General features: G+C 37.7%; 1 protein-coding gene across 2 annotated transcripts in view; it reads right to left on the bottom strand.

The window, feature by feature from the left end:
• LOC111571618 (zinc transporter ZIP11) overlaps positions 1-12999 on the bottom strand; it is a 182643-nt gene extending 169644 nt beyond the window's left edge. For both annotated transcript variants that reach the window (XM_023274873.3, XM_023274874.3), the window contains exons 1-3: positions 12957-12999; positions 9267-9384; positions 7851-7889 (exon numbers count right to left, since the gene is read on the bottom strand). In XM_023274873.3, the coding sequence (XP_023130641.2) occupies positions 7851-7889; positions 9267-9374 (147 nt within the window). In that variant the 5' untranslated portion in view covers positions 9375-9384; positions 12957-12999. The remainder of the gene's footprint in view (positions 1-7850; positions 7890-9266; positions 9385-12956) is intronic.
• Positions 13000-13301: the final 302 nt, after the last annotated feature.

Here is a 13301-nt window from a genome sequence, read left to right as displayed (position 1 = left end):
AGTGCTTATTCTTCTGATAACCAGAACAGAAAGCACCTACAGTGCCCTATCTCCTGTTGAAATTCTGTACTACTAGTTGACATTGGCTAACACTTTTTGAAAGAAACGCACCACAGCTCAGATTATGTTAACTGGCAGCAGTTTGCTCCAGTAGAGCAGTTGGTGTGACGTTCTTACGCAGCAGTGAAAAGTTAGTGGCCAATGAAAATTCTGAGTCTATGACCTTAGTTGATGAGAGTCAGCTGGAGTCGCTGAATGAAGCAGAACTACTGCTGTGTTACATCAACTGAGCCTTGAATAGAAAAATGACATTTATTGAAACTGTTCTGGTTACTAACTTACAGAAACAGAAGATTGGGCTGAAATGGTGCCTGTTAACGTCACTTGGTCTAACTGCTTTCTCTGAAAAGTCTGTCCAAGAATAAACAGCGTCATTACCTAAACAACACACTGAGAGACGTGGTACTGGAAGATGAATAAAGAAAAAAAATCATAGTAAACTGTAATGATTCCTCAGTAATAATCACAGCAGAGGGATGCTGTGTTCTGTGACTTCATGATGTGATAGTCTGTGTGACAAAGACTGTGTTTTGTGTGTCCATCTGTGTCTAAATCTGTGTGTGTGCTTGCATGCGTTTGATTCAGGGCATGTGAGTAGAGGGGACAGCAGATGCAAAGCACGGGAACAGGATGGCATCTGAATCATGAAATGTAAAAAACGTGACACATGCAGGTCTTCGTACACCCACTGAGCCTCGCACGCCACTGATTTTTCTTGTCAGACTTCAAAGTATTGTGCAGGACCTGAGCGTAGCTTTCCTGTGGGAAAACGTGTATTGTGTGTTTTTAAAGCTGTAGTGGGATAATGTGTGAAACTTCAAACACAAGCACAAATATAATTTTATCTCGTGTGGTAACTGCATCCCACCAGGCCTGCTTGGGAGGTGTGACAAACTCTTCTGCTTCTCACCGCGTAGGCTCTATCAAATCTGCATATGCACAGCAGTAGAGACGATTAGCTGTTAATTTTCCTCTCACCTTTCAACCTGTTGTTCAAATTATTAACTCATGTTATTCATTAGTGTCCCTGAACAGACATGTGTTCACTGGTCCTGCAATATCATTCGACTGATGATTTTTTTTCTCTGTTGACAAAGGCCTTGGGTAAACATTCAAAATTACAAATAGAAAGAATTGTGGGTTATGAGCATAGCAGCTTAAAGACTAAAACATATACTAATAATTTATTGGACTGTATGTTGACAAGTCAGAGTGAAGACAATGGATGTCAAACTGGTAAAATTGGATAAAATGTTTTACAGTCAAGTTCATAAGCAGTGATTCATTTTTCATAACTATCGCAGAGGATTTGAAATGAAGCAATAAAAATGTGACTGAATAGAAGCGTAGACCTTTGGCTTCAATTCAAGGGGCTTAACAAAAATATTGCAATAACTCTTTAGGATTTACTGCTTTTTCAATGTAGTTCCTCCAGTTTCACAGCCTCAAATATAATTGGAGAACCTGACATCACTGTGCATCTAGGAACATTTTTATTACTTGGATGGAAATCCTTTTCACTCAGTAACTACCTGAAGTCCAGAACACATGGGCATCATTAAATGCAGAGTTTGGTTCAGAGATGTGTTTTCAGGTCTTTACTGCAGCTACCTGTAGGTGGTGCGTGATTGTGGGTCTCTCTGCCCTCAGAGTTGTCTTCAGCAAGCAAAAAGCAGCTCAGCTGAGTTCAGGTCAAGTGCCATTTAATAAAATTCCATCTCGTTGCTTCAAGAGGATTTGGGGATATGGACAATGGAGCACTGCTGTCTGAGTTTGGCAGCATTTGACTTAATCTGAGCAGAAAGTACAGCGCTGTACATTTCACAATTCATCCTGCTCCTTCTGTCAGGAGTCGCATCATCAAAAAACTCCAGTGACCCCATATCGATTGTCACCATGTTTGACAGATGATGTGCTTTGGATCCTGAGTCCGTCGATTCGTTCTCCACATGTTTCTCTTCCCATAACTCTTTTCCAAGTTCTTCTTTGTTTGATCTGTCCAAAGAATCTCACTCCACAACTGGGCAGTGTTTATTACTCCACCAAGGAATGGTAGAGTTTTGTGATGATCAGCATATGTTTGTCTGTCTGTGTGCAACATTACTCAAAAATGGAATAACGGATGTGGATGAAATTCAGGTATGGTCAGAAATGACACAAGGACCAACTGATTAGAATTTGGCAGTGATGCGGCTTATAGTCTGGATCCACAAATTTGTTAAAGATTTCTGTATCATCGTCACTGTAACTATGACAACAAGCGAACACTATGTCAGCTGCTTGCTGACAGTCACATGATCCTGCTAAAAATCCAACGCTGCAGATTTATCAGGACTTATCCGTCAGAAATGATACAAGGAACAATTGATTAAATTGTGTGGGTGTTTCCGAGTCCCATCAATTTCCGCCGCCCGCTACATATTTAGGTCATGCGATTCGGTATCCGTACATAACATTCACATGCATAACACATACCTGTGCTCAGTGCAAGGTCATTTTGTTTGTAGGTACATCTATATTAAATGACATTCTCTGGTGCCGTGATTTGTGTCACAAATTTTTTCATGATTTCAGCCGTTGGAAATGATACAATGACTGAGCAGCCTTGCCGGAGTACTTCACTATCTTAGAGCTTTTCTTGTTTTATTTTATACTTTCTACCAAAGTTCAATCTTTTTATTTTCTGGCTGTTACCAGTAGTATGCCTCTTGAAGTCGACCCTCTGCATTTACACTCAAGGTGATTCTCGATTGCACACTTGGACAATGTTACGCCTACCTCCTCGAGAGTGTTCTTGACTTGTCTTGATTCTTGAATGTTGAGCTCACCAGTGTATTCTGTTTTGTAAGAATGTGCTAAACTGTACATTCTTTTCCAAAGTTTCTGCTGAATATCTGAGACCTCTCTCTGTTCTGTTTTATTTTTTCAGGCTAATGATGGCCTCTTTCACTTCTTTTCACATATGTTTAGATGTCATATTGAGAGTACCCATGAGCAACATAACAATTTAAAGCTAAAAGTCTTAACTTCAATCAAAATTGTGTCACTATCCAACTAGTTATGGACCTGACATCAAACATTTTAGTCAAGCACTACTATTAATTATTAGTTGAAAGAGATATTCACTTAAAGCAGTCATAAATATCATATCATATCATGTCATATGTTTCCTCTGTGCTTTCTGAATGACTGAAAGAGCTGTCATTAGGGTTGTACAGTGGGAAGAGTTAATTCAAGTCTTTGGGAGTTACAAGACGCAATTCAGAATTAATTTTCATTTCCAAACCTGTTCTCAATTCAATAATTACAAAACAGAGTTACATTTTTTAAAAAGTGGAAAACTCTGTTGTGCTGCTATTAATGTTGTGTCTCCAGCAGTGAAAAAATTCTCTCTGCTACAATGCCATTTGTTATATTGTTGTAATAGTATTGATTTGTTGGTAGAGGTAATTACTAGTTCAGAAAATTGCTCAAAATTTGAAATTGATCGATTAGTATTCAGTTAAACACCAACTGTTTTAAATATTGTTTAATCCATTACAGTATTTATTTGAAAGAAAAAAGTTGAAATCCTCTGACTCCAGTGTCTAATTAAATGTAAAAACTTTCTGGTGTCCCTTTCTATGGCAATACACTGAATATGTTTTGGATGTGGACAAAACAAGACACTTGCTGTCTTCATCTCAGGCTCTGAGAAACACAGATTTACATTTTTCACCATTTAAAATAATAATTAGGTGTAGTCCTCCGCATATGCGACTGAATTTTAAGCTTTAAGATGAAACACTTTTGGTCCCAAACACACATGCTTTGTCATGTATGTATGATATGAATATAAAGCACAGCATCCCTTTAAAATATATTCAGCATTATCGTCTGCACCATCATAAAAAAATGTGAGAACAACATGAATTTCCAGTTTGACAGAGCCTTCTTCAGGTGAGATTGCTTGTTAGGGGACAAGATTGTAAACTGCAGTATATGTGTATGATTGTAATAACTTCAACCTTGAAAAAGGGAAAAGTGGTTTAAAGGAGGATATAAAGTATTTCTGCTTCTGCTGACCATTATCAAGGACTGAAAAAAACTCCACTGTATTGTGTGTAACATTCCTTCCGTCTGTATCTGGCTTCATTCTTTAAACCTGCTCCTATCTGTTTGACCGATTCTTTCAGTCCGAGTGCAGCCAAAAAGCAATTCCAAAGCCGGTCAGGCTGTTTTTCTTTGAAAATCACATAAAGGGAGAATCGATCTAATCCCATCCTCTTTCCATCTCCACTCAACCCCCTCAGGTATTTTTTTTCTCCGAAGCTGATACGGCTGAATAGTTGAATTTGTTCAATATAAGAGCCAGCATTCCTGCCTCTTGGCACATTCAACAACGACAAAACTGAAACTTGGCTACTTTCAGTCGCAGGTCTCTGGCCACTGAAATATTCTGGATTAGTACTGCAGACATTTTTCTTTTCACAAACAGGTAGAAGGTAAAATAAAAAACCAAATGCTTCTGGAAACACTTTTAAGGTCTGAAAAGTTTGAAAAAATTTATATAATCAAAAGAGGAATGGACTTCCAAATCAGAGCAAAGACAGACCAATAAATCACAGAAAAACATCCTTATATGAGAGCTATATTTGCACATTCTGTTAGGTCACCAAGAACTAAAAACTTAAGACTAGATGACAGGATGAACAGAGTGATCAAATAAAAAAAATAAATGAGTATCTTATCAAAATAAATTACTAAAAAAGCACATTATGCCAACAAGAAGCTACAAAGTTTGGGAGACTGCCAATTTCTATCAATAATATAATGTTCAGGCTGAATGACTAAGTTAATGAAAAATATATTTCAGAAGATATATAACTCTACAACTGGAAAGAAATGCAGCAAATGTTTGATGGTACCACATTGTGGCTCTTATCTGCCTATATGTTATTTAATTAGAATGCAGCAGCACCGCATGGGATAATTGAGCAGCTGTTAAGACCAAAATGGAGATAATGGAGATAAGAGCTGAGATTGGATCTTTTCCTGTCATTCTCTTTCTCAAGGAAGCGTGGACAATCTCTCATCATTTGGCATTAGTCTTATCGACTCACTTATCAGTGCCTATAATTATCAACAAGCTCAGAATCACTGGGAGGAAAAGCGAGTACGTTTCACCAGGAGCAAAAACAGAGCATATGGAGTAAATGGAAGCTATTTGAAAAGTCTGACTCAGACTTATAATATTGCTTCATATTCAGGGCTTGCTCCATGTACAGAAGTGTTCCTAAAATTAATGGTAATATGGGGAAAACTGTAAACCCAAATGAATGAATGAGACAAGCAGTCTTGTCAGTGAGAGACTTTAAGAAATGTGACGAGCATAAAAATTAATTGGTGTATGAAAATGACTTTTGATTGTTTTTCAAACTCCGTATACACAGGTAAAACCAAAGCACATACTCTGTGAAAATGATAAAATTACGTTATTGGGGGTTTTAAAGGGCCAGCACGAGTTTGATTTCACAATTTTAGCTCAGGCACTTAATTAAAAAGTTTAACAAGTACAGGCCTTTGCTACAATAATAACCTTGTCAATGTTTTGTGTTTTTTGGTTGGGTACTCCCTGTATATCTACAACTTGAAGAATAATTTGGTGTAAAATTTGTGACAGTGCCTATTCATGATTATCCTTGGGAAAAGAAAGATTTGTGGACACAATTACACACAAACAGGTTTTAACTTATTTAAAGTACCACTCATCAGTACAGGATCAAATGACTAACAGGATAAGTGCTTTGCGTAATGAAAATCCCACGCAAACGTGTGAGCCATTTAACATCTTTTAGCTCATTGTTTTCACTCCTACTCTATTCATAAACCTTGTTTTCAAAAGCTTTCATAAAACAAGCTTATGCTCCTTGCAAAGCACCAAACAGCAGACAGGCCAATGAGATGAGCTTCCTGAAACAACTAATTTAGATGTAAATTTATGTTCTATATTCTGCACTTACTCACCTAATGCAATGTGTTTACACTTAATCAAAGTCACTAAAACCCATTTTTTAGCTACTCCACGGATTATACTAACACATCAGTTTCAGAACAGCTACTCAATGCATAACACAAGATTATTTTCCAACAATTGTTTACTAGTTTGTTTCTCAATTTACATGCAAAATGTTGATTTCCTTTAAACACCTTGGAAAAGTTAAGAAAATTATGTCATGAATGTAGAAGCTACTCATGGGCTCACTAATATTATTTAAGTCAATGGAAGGTGCACCTGTGGATGTATTTTAAAGCCTACCATCAAATTATTTGTCTATTCGCCTGACATCATGGGATCATCAAAAGAAATCAGTCAAGACCTCAGACGGAACAAAAAAACAAAATCGAAAACCTCTGCAAGTGCGGTTGTTCAGTTGGGGCAATGTCCAATTGCCTATTGGTACCATGATGATCTGTACAAACAATAGTGCAGAATTACGAACACGATGAAACCAGTGCTCCAGTGGAATCAGTATCATAACACTCAGGAAGGACGTGTTCTGTCTCAAAAAATATACTTTGGTGAGTACTTTGCAAATTCCAGAAGCTGCAGGAAACCAGTACAAAATCTCTATCCACAGTAAAACTGGTCCTATAACCAACATAATCTAAAAGGTCATTCAGTAAAGATAAGTCACTGCTCCAATAAAAAAAAAAAATAAAATAAAAAAAAAAAAAAAGCAAGACTACAGTTTACAGTTTACAAGCGCACATGGGAACAAAGATCTTCCTTTCTGGAGAAATGTTCTCTGGTCTGATTGATGAACTGTATGGCCATACTGACCATTGTTATGTTTGAAGGAAAAACAGTGAGGCTTGCAAGTCAAGGACTATCATGAAGCATGGTGGCGGCAGCATCATGAGGAAATGAAAATATTTAGATATACTAAAGCAGCATCTCAAGGCAAGTTCAGCTGGAAACCTTTCAGATGGAAAAATTGTGGGTATAGCTGAATTAGTCCAAATTTCAGCAATTTATTTTGAGAAACCTTTGAAAGGCTACCCAAGTTAAACAATTTATTGCTACTGAATATTAACAAAGTGTATGTAAATTTCTGAAGCAAAGGGGATGTGATGAGAGAAATAAAACCTGAAATAAATAACTCTGTTAGTACTCAAAATATCAAATTCTTAGAATAAAGTTGCTACCTTAACTGATGTAAGACAGGAAATATTTACAAGAACTGAATGAGTTTAAATGTATTTGGCTGTTGTATATATGTTTTTCCTATCATTTCTTCTCTGAATTTTTAATAAGAAAGGACAGCTTTGCAACTCTCCTAAATCCCAGGAGTTGTAGTTTACAATTTTCATGGTCTCATAAAGCTTAACAAGTAATTTTACTATTTGAACATTATTTTAACAGTTACCACCCTCTTATTTCGGTTCCATTTTGAATTTGCTACTGATTTTCTACTTACAGACACTTGATAAATATTGGCCATGAACTGCTTTCCCTGCAGGAAATCAAAAACTGTAATTGTAAGACTCAGACAGAGAGGTGCTTAGGGGATGTATTTTCATTTTCAGCATAATACCTTTTTAGACACGATAAGTCTGCATTCTGCTTCTGAGGAACACTCATGTCAGACTTTTATGAAATAATGGGGCATCTGTAGGTGTCAGATTTTGTCTGTGTCCGGAAAAAACTCAACCTGCAGCCCACAAACATCCAAAAACCCATCCCATCGCAGCATTCCTTTGACCTGCACTGTATGTGTGAGATTCAGCTCAAAACAAATGTAACTCACCCCAGCTGCAAAGCCTAAGCTTCCATCCAAGATGCGCTTCTGAAAAGGGCAGACAAGAAGAGAGGTTGGGTGCAAGTTAGTCCAATCAATATCCTGAAACCTTGACAGTCTAAGAGCTAACCCTTCAAAGAAAAAGAAAAACCTTACTGTTGAATTAACTGGCAAAATTGCAACAGGTCCACAGAATTACAGGTCACAGGATAAAAATGCACATTTTTGTAGCAACCAGGGTTTCATGTGATGGGCCGTAACACAATCTTGAGCAGTCACACTGGTAGTATTCAGCTGTTGGTGACAGCAGCTAAGTGACTGATTTACTGTAGCATAAAAAACATTCACGTTTAAGGGAATAGTTTGAAGGCTTAATGAGAACATGGATATCACCATTACATCTGTCTGTTAAAGCTAGAATGACCAACTTTTACATATAAATGAGCACTTGTTACATCCAAGTGTAGTTTTAAATCTGGTTTCTGTGCTAAGAATCCCGCACTAGGACACTGGTAGAGATGCATTTTACTCTAACAAGCAATGACTGTTTTGCCAGAGCTGAAGAGGGAAGCAACCATAGCTAGAGACGGACATGGAGTATTCTATAGCTACTCAGAGTGCGGCAGAGCTTATGGTTGAAAAGCTACGAAGCATCCACAAAATTTTTCTGATGCTCCAGATAAAAGGAAACTCTGTGCTCCTACGAACTGTTACGATCGAGAGTGAGACATATGTCAAGTATGGCAGGTCAACAGCATTTGTGTAATTATTCTTGTTTGCTGCCATAAGGGGAAAGAAAAATAGTGCACTGCAGATTTAAACATGATGCTACAGCTAGGAGACGATTGGCATAGCTTACCATTAAGATTGGAGGCTTTGGGAAATGGCTAACTTGGCAATGCTGTTTCGCTGATTTATTGGATTTTTTTCTGGGAAAAAAGTTTTATTTTTAGTAAAGAGCACTGTAGAACCTGACACAGAGCTGTTAATAGTGTAAAAAAGTTGCTGAAAGTGCAATTTATTAACTCAAAAAAATGTATTTAGTGTTAAGTTACTCTCTAATCAACCAAATAAACAAATTGGGGAAAAAGAGTGGACCAGAATTGCTGTGGCACCCCAAAAAACACACTTGTTTTTAAGCCTTGATTTTTGTTAGAATTAAAAGACAACAAGATATAAAATGCTAATTAGAGAGCTTTGGAGATTCTGGCAGGAGGATTTTGTTATGTTTGGGCAGAGCTAGATAAGCTGTTTCTTCTGCTTCCAGTCTTAATGTTACGCCTGGTTTAACTGCCTGCTTCTCCAAACTACACATTTCGCATACAGACATAGGAGCGGCATTGGTGCTCTCATCAAACATTTCCCAACCATTTCTTTCAAACGCTGCCTGAAGTGATTATTTGAGCTCAGAGTGAAAGTCGATACCTGTCGGTTGGAGAAGACAAACACCAGGGCAGCTCCAGCAGCGGTCAGACCCCAGGTGAACAGAGTCCCCAGCAGGGCTTGGGTCACAGGGCTGTAGCCTTCCAGCATTGTGCCAGATCTGAACAAATAACACACATCCGCTCACAGTTATTTCAATGCAAATTTACATTGTATCAGAAGATGTGACAGAGAATAATGTCTTGTTCATATCTTTCTGGAAAGGCAAATGCAAAAACATGGTTGGATTAAAACCCACTCTGCTTTTAAGTACACCTACAAGGCTAAAGCAAATATTTTCCCCATCTAGGAGCTGCTATGTTTGATAAATTTGACATGCAAAACCAACATAACTGCAACACCTTCAGAGAGCTGATGCCTAACTGTCAACAAGAACGACAAGCAAACAAACAAGAAATCAGAAAACAGGGCACTTAGGCTGACTCCTCTTAAATCAACATTTGTGCATTTAAGCCCTCACATTAGTAGTCTGACACATACCTGCTGTGTTTGTTTCAGCAGACAATGGAGCAAATGAGCGTCAAATCCTGTTTGCTTTGGATTTGAATATCCTGGACTTTTTCTTTGGCATCTCTGTAACCAAACCTACTGGGGTTGGCCTATTACTTATTAGTCATCCAATATCACATGCAAAAATATGTTAATAATTTTGGTGTGTAGCAATATGTATAGTTGTAGGGTGCAGAGTCATCCTGTTGACATTCATACTACAGATACAGAAATTCTAACTAAATGAGCATTAGTCCAGCATTCATTGAATGATCACTGTCTTGAAATTGTGCTTACTTAGGGTTTATTGCTAGTTTTGTTTTAGATATGCTTTACTTCAAATTGACCAATGGTAAAACAATTCATCATAACGGTAAGCGATAAAACATAGTGTAACAGCAACACAATACAGTGGTGGAAAACTTTTTCCACCCCTGCATGCATTTGTGAAATATTGCATTAAGAGTCACTCTTAGGTCTTCAAGTGCAATTTCTTTTAGTACAGTCACAGCCAAAATACTAAATAAATTCTTAAAAAAACATTAAGAACTTAAAATTGATTAGTTCCAGAAATGAATCAAGAAAATTAGAGAATAGAGTCATTTGGTATCAGTGATCCACTAATGAAGGTTGTGCTTTTTATTAAAAGACACAACTTTTGTTGCCGTGCTTCATGTCTATAAAACGCCAGCACATTTGAAAGTTCTTCAGAGACAAAAACGGCTAAAACAAGGAACCTAACGCAGGAAACAGGAAGGGTACCGCTGTAAGACTGGCTGTCTGGCGGCAGCTGTACCCGTCCGGCAGATGCAGTCCTTCAGCAGTTGGATACACTCTGCAGAAATACAGACGAACCAACAGCTTGGAAGACAAACCAAGATCTGGGTGTCCAAGTGTTTCTTCAGCAAGAAATGATGGCATCCTGATCCACATGTGCAGGGAAAACCACTGAATAACATCACAGGAGCTTCAGCAGCAGTGGTCAAAGCAAAATAGTGTCCAGTGTTCTCCCCACACTGTATAGGGCCGACTTTTAGATCATGGCTGAAGGTCCAACAAGGCTGTCAATGAGAGACAGAGGTTAGTCCAGTGTCATTGGGCCCAAGCACACAAGAACTGGACAGCCAGGAACTGGAAGAAGATTCTGTAGTCAGATGAGTCCAGTTTCCAGCTTTATCTTCCTCCTGCTAATGTGAGGGTACGCAGATGGCCAGGAGAAGCATTATCTCCAGCATGTACTGCACCTACTGTCAAGCATGGTGGAGGCAGTGTCATGGTTTGGGGATGCATGAGTGCTGCTGGTGTTGGTCATCTCACTGTCTGTGATGACACATTGAACTCTACCAAGCACTGTACCATTCTTGAAACCCACATGTTCCCTTTGCACTGTTCCATCAAGGTAAAACTGGATGTTTCAGCAAGATAATTCCCTTTGCCACACATCCAGGGCCGGTAGAACTTGGCTGCAGGAGCTCAGTATTCAGGTTTTAGAGTGGCCAGCTCAATCCCTGGACATGAGCCCCATTGAAAATCTGTGGTGGTCTGTTTCAAAGCATAAAAAAAAGAATTTAGAAGAACTAAAATCAGTAATTCAAGAAGAATGGGACAAGATTACCCCTCAACAGTGTGAAATGCTCGTGGGGAACATGCCAGCCAGGATTAGAGCTCTACTGCGTGCTAATGGCAGGAAACTAAATATTAACATGATGATGTGATGGTTTATTTATTTTTTGTTCAGTTTTGAACACATTCTCTGTTATTTGTTGACTTTGATACTGACAATGTTGAGAACTGACATATTGAAAGTGTCAAGAATTTAGTTTTGTTAGTTTTTTCTTGTAAACAATAAACAAAAATATGTAATTTGTATTTGTTTGTGTCTCTCTAATGAAACACAAAAGATTTTTCAATAAATATTTCATGATAATATTTGAGATTGTGTAAAATTTTAAGGGTATCCGAAAACTTCTTCCCACCACTGTATCTATTTAAAGTATGCTGTTATTTGTCATTATAAGCTTGAGTGAGTTATAACTGCAGCAGCAAAATGTCTGACAGTATGAAAAAGAATTCAGTTCAGTTTTATTTAAATAGTGCCAATTTACAACATAACTTTACATAGGCTTATAAAAACTTTACAAAATTATATAAAGAGAGAAGCCTAACAATTCCCTTTGAGAAAGCTCTTTGACAACACTAAGAAAAAAAGTCCAGTTTAACAGGAAAAAAAAACTCATTCAGGGAGGCTGATCATCTGCCTGAACTGGTTCAGATGAGAGTAAGAAAGAGAGACAAAAGGATAGCTAAGAGAAACAGACAAAGAACAAATAAAAGAAAAAATAAAAGAACAAGTGGGGAGATTGTAGAGGCCAGTAACTGCAAATCAGAACTATCAAACTGAGCAAAGATCCTTTAAATTACTCATGAATTCAACTTTATGCGAAGAAACAGAATTATTTATTCTACTGTAAATGTTATATGCTCTCCCTTTAAATTAGCTTTAACTAACACCCCCTATTCACATGCAATAGATACTGTAAATATTTACCAATGTAAACTATAAGAACCGCTTTCATGTAACCACTCATGTACATTTTCATGAGCACATAAATAAGAAAAACATGCAATGGGAATATTTACCAAGCAGCAGCAGTGAAAGCTGCTTCCATAATGCACTGTCGACTGACAACTAATATAATATATATACAAATATAGATATTCATCTCACGTGGCAACAGTCGGGTAATGTGAAGGTAAATGTGTTACTTGTGTGCAGCCACGTGTTGCATTAGCGTTGGAAGACAGCTGATTTTGACATGAACAGGTCAGATGAAGCTATTTTTCATTCACTGCTGTAAAAGTTCGGTGTCTAAACTGCTTTAATGTGCCTTCAATAAGGCTCTATTGTGAGTAAAACTGTTCTTCGTGCAGCTCGACTTAGAAACACAAACACGCACATCCTGCACACAGTGTAATGTACACAGCATACAAACAGCTGAAGTTAATGACAGCCAACCGGCTAACTTTAAAGTCTCGGCTCGTATTATAAAACAAGAATGTCATATTTCACTCAAACGCTATTTCTGAGAATATGAAACAACACGCGATAATTCGGCGTAGTTACATGTTATCTTCAGTTAATGGTACCAGTAATTTACTGACAATGGTGTAAGGTTTACTCACTTGTTTCCAGTGGCACTTCAACTCGTCTGTATTTACTTCCTACTTCCCGGTACACGTGTATATGACGAAAAAGCCCCGCCTCCGCTCGCAGCCTATTGGCCGTTCAGATGACCGCTGCAGTGGTGGGGAGTTCTCATTCATAAAATCAATTTATCACTACTAATATTAGTAGGAGCAGTACCGGTATTAAACACTTGTATTATTACATTTTTGCTTTTGTTAAATATGAATTGGATAGAATTGTTAACTGTTATATAATATATAACAGCAAAATAAATTTAGAAAATACTAAAACCAATTATTTTATGTTGAGCATTATTAAAGCGCAAGAATGTTTTCAAAACA

The sequence above is a fragment of the Amphiprion ocellaris genome, chromosome 18 (assembly GCF_022539595.1).
Source record: "Amphiprion ocellaris isolate individual 3 ecotype Okinawa chromosome 18, ASM2253959v1, whole genome shotgun sequence".
Lineage (NCBI taxonomy): Eukaryota > Metazoa > Chordata > Actinopteri > Pomacentridae > Amphiprion > Amphiprion ocellaris.
This window is presented reverse-complemented; position numbering and strand designations above follow the sequence as displayed.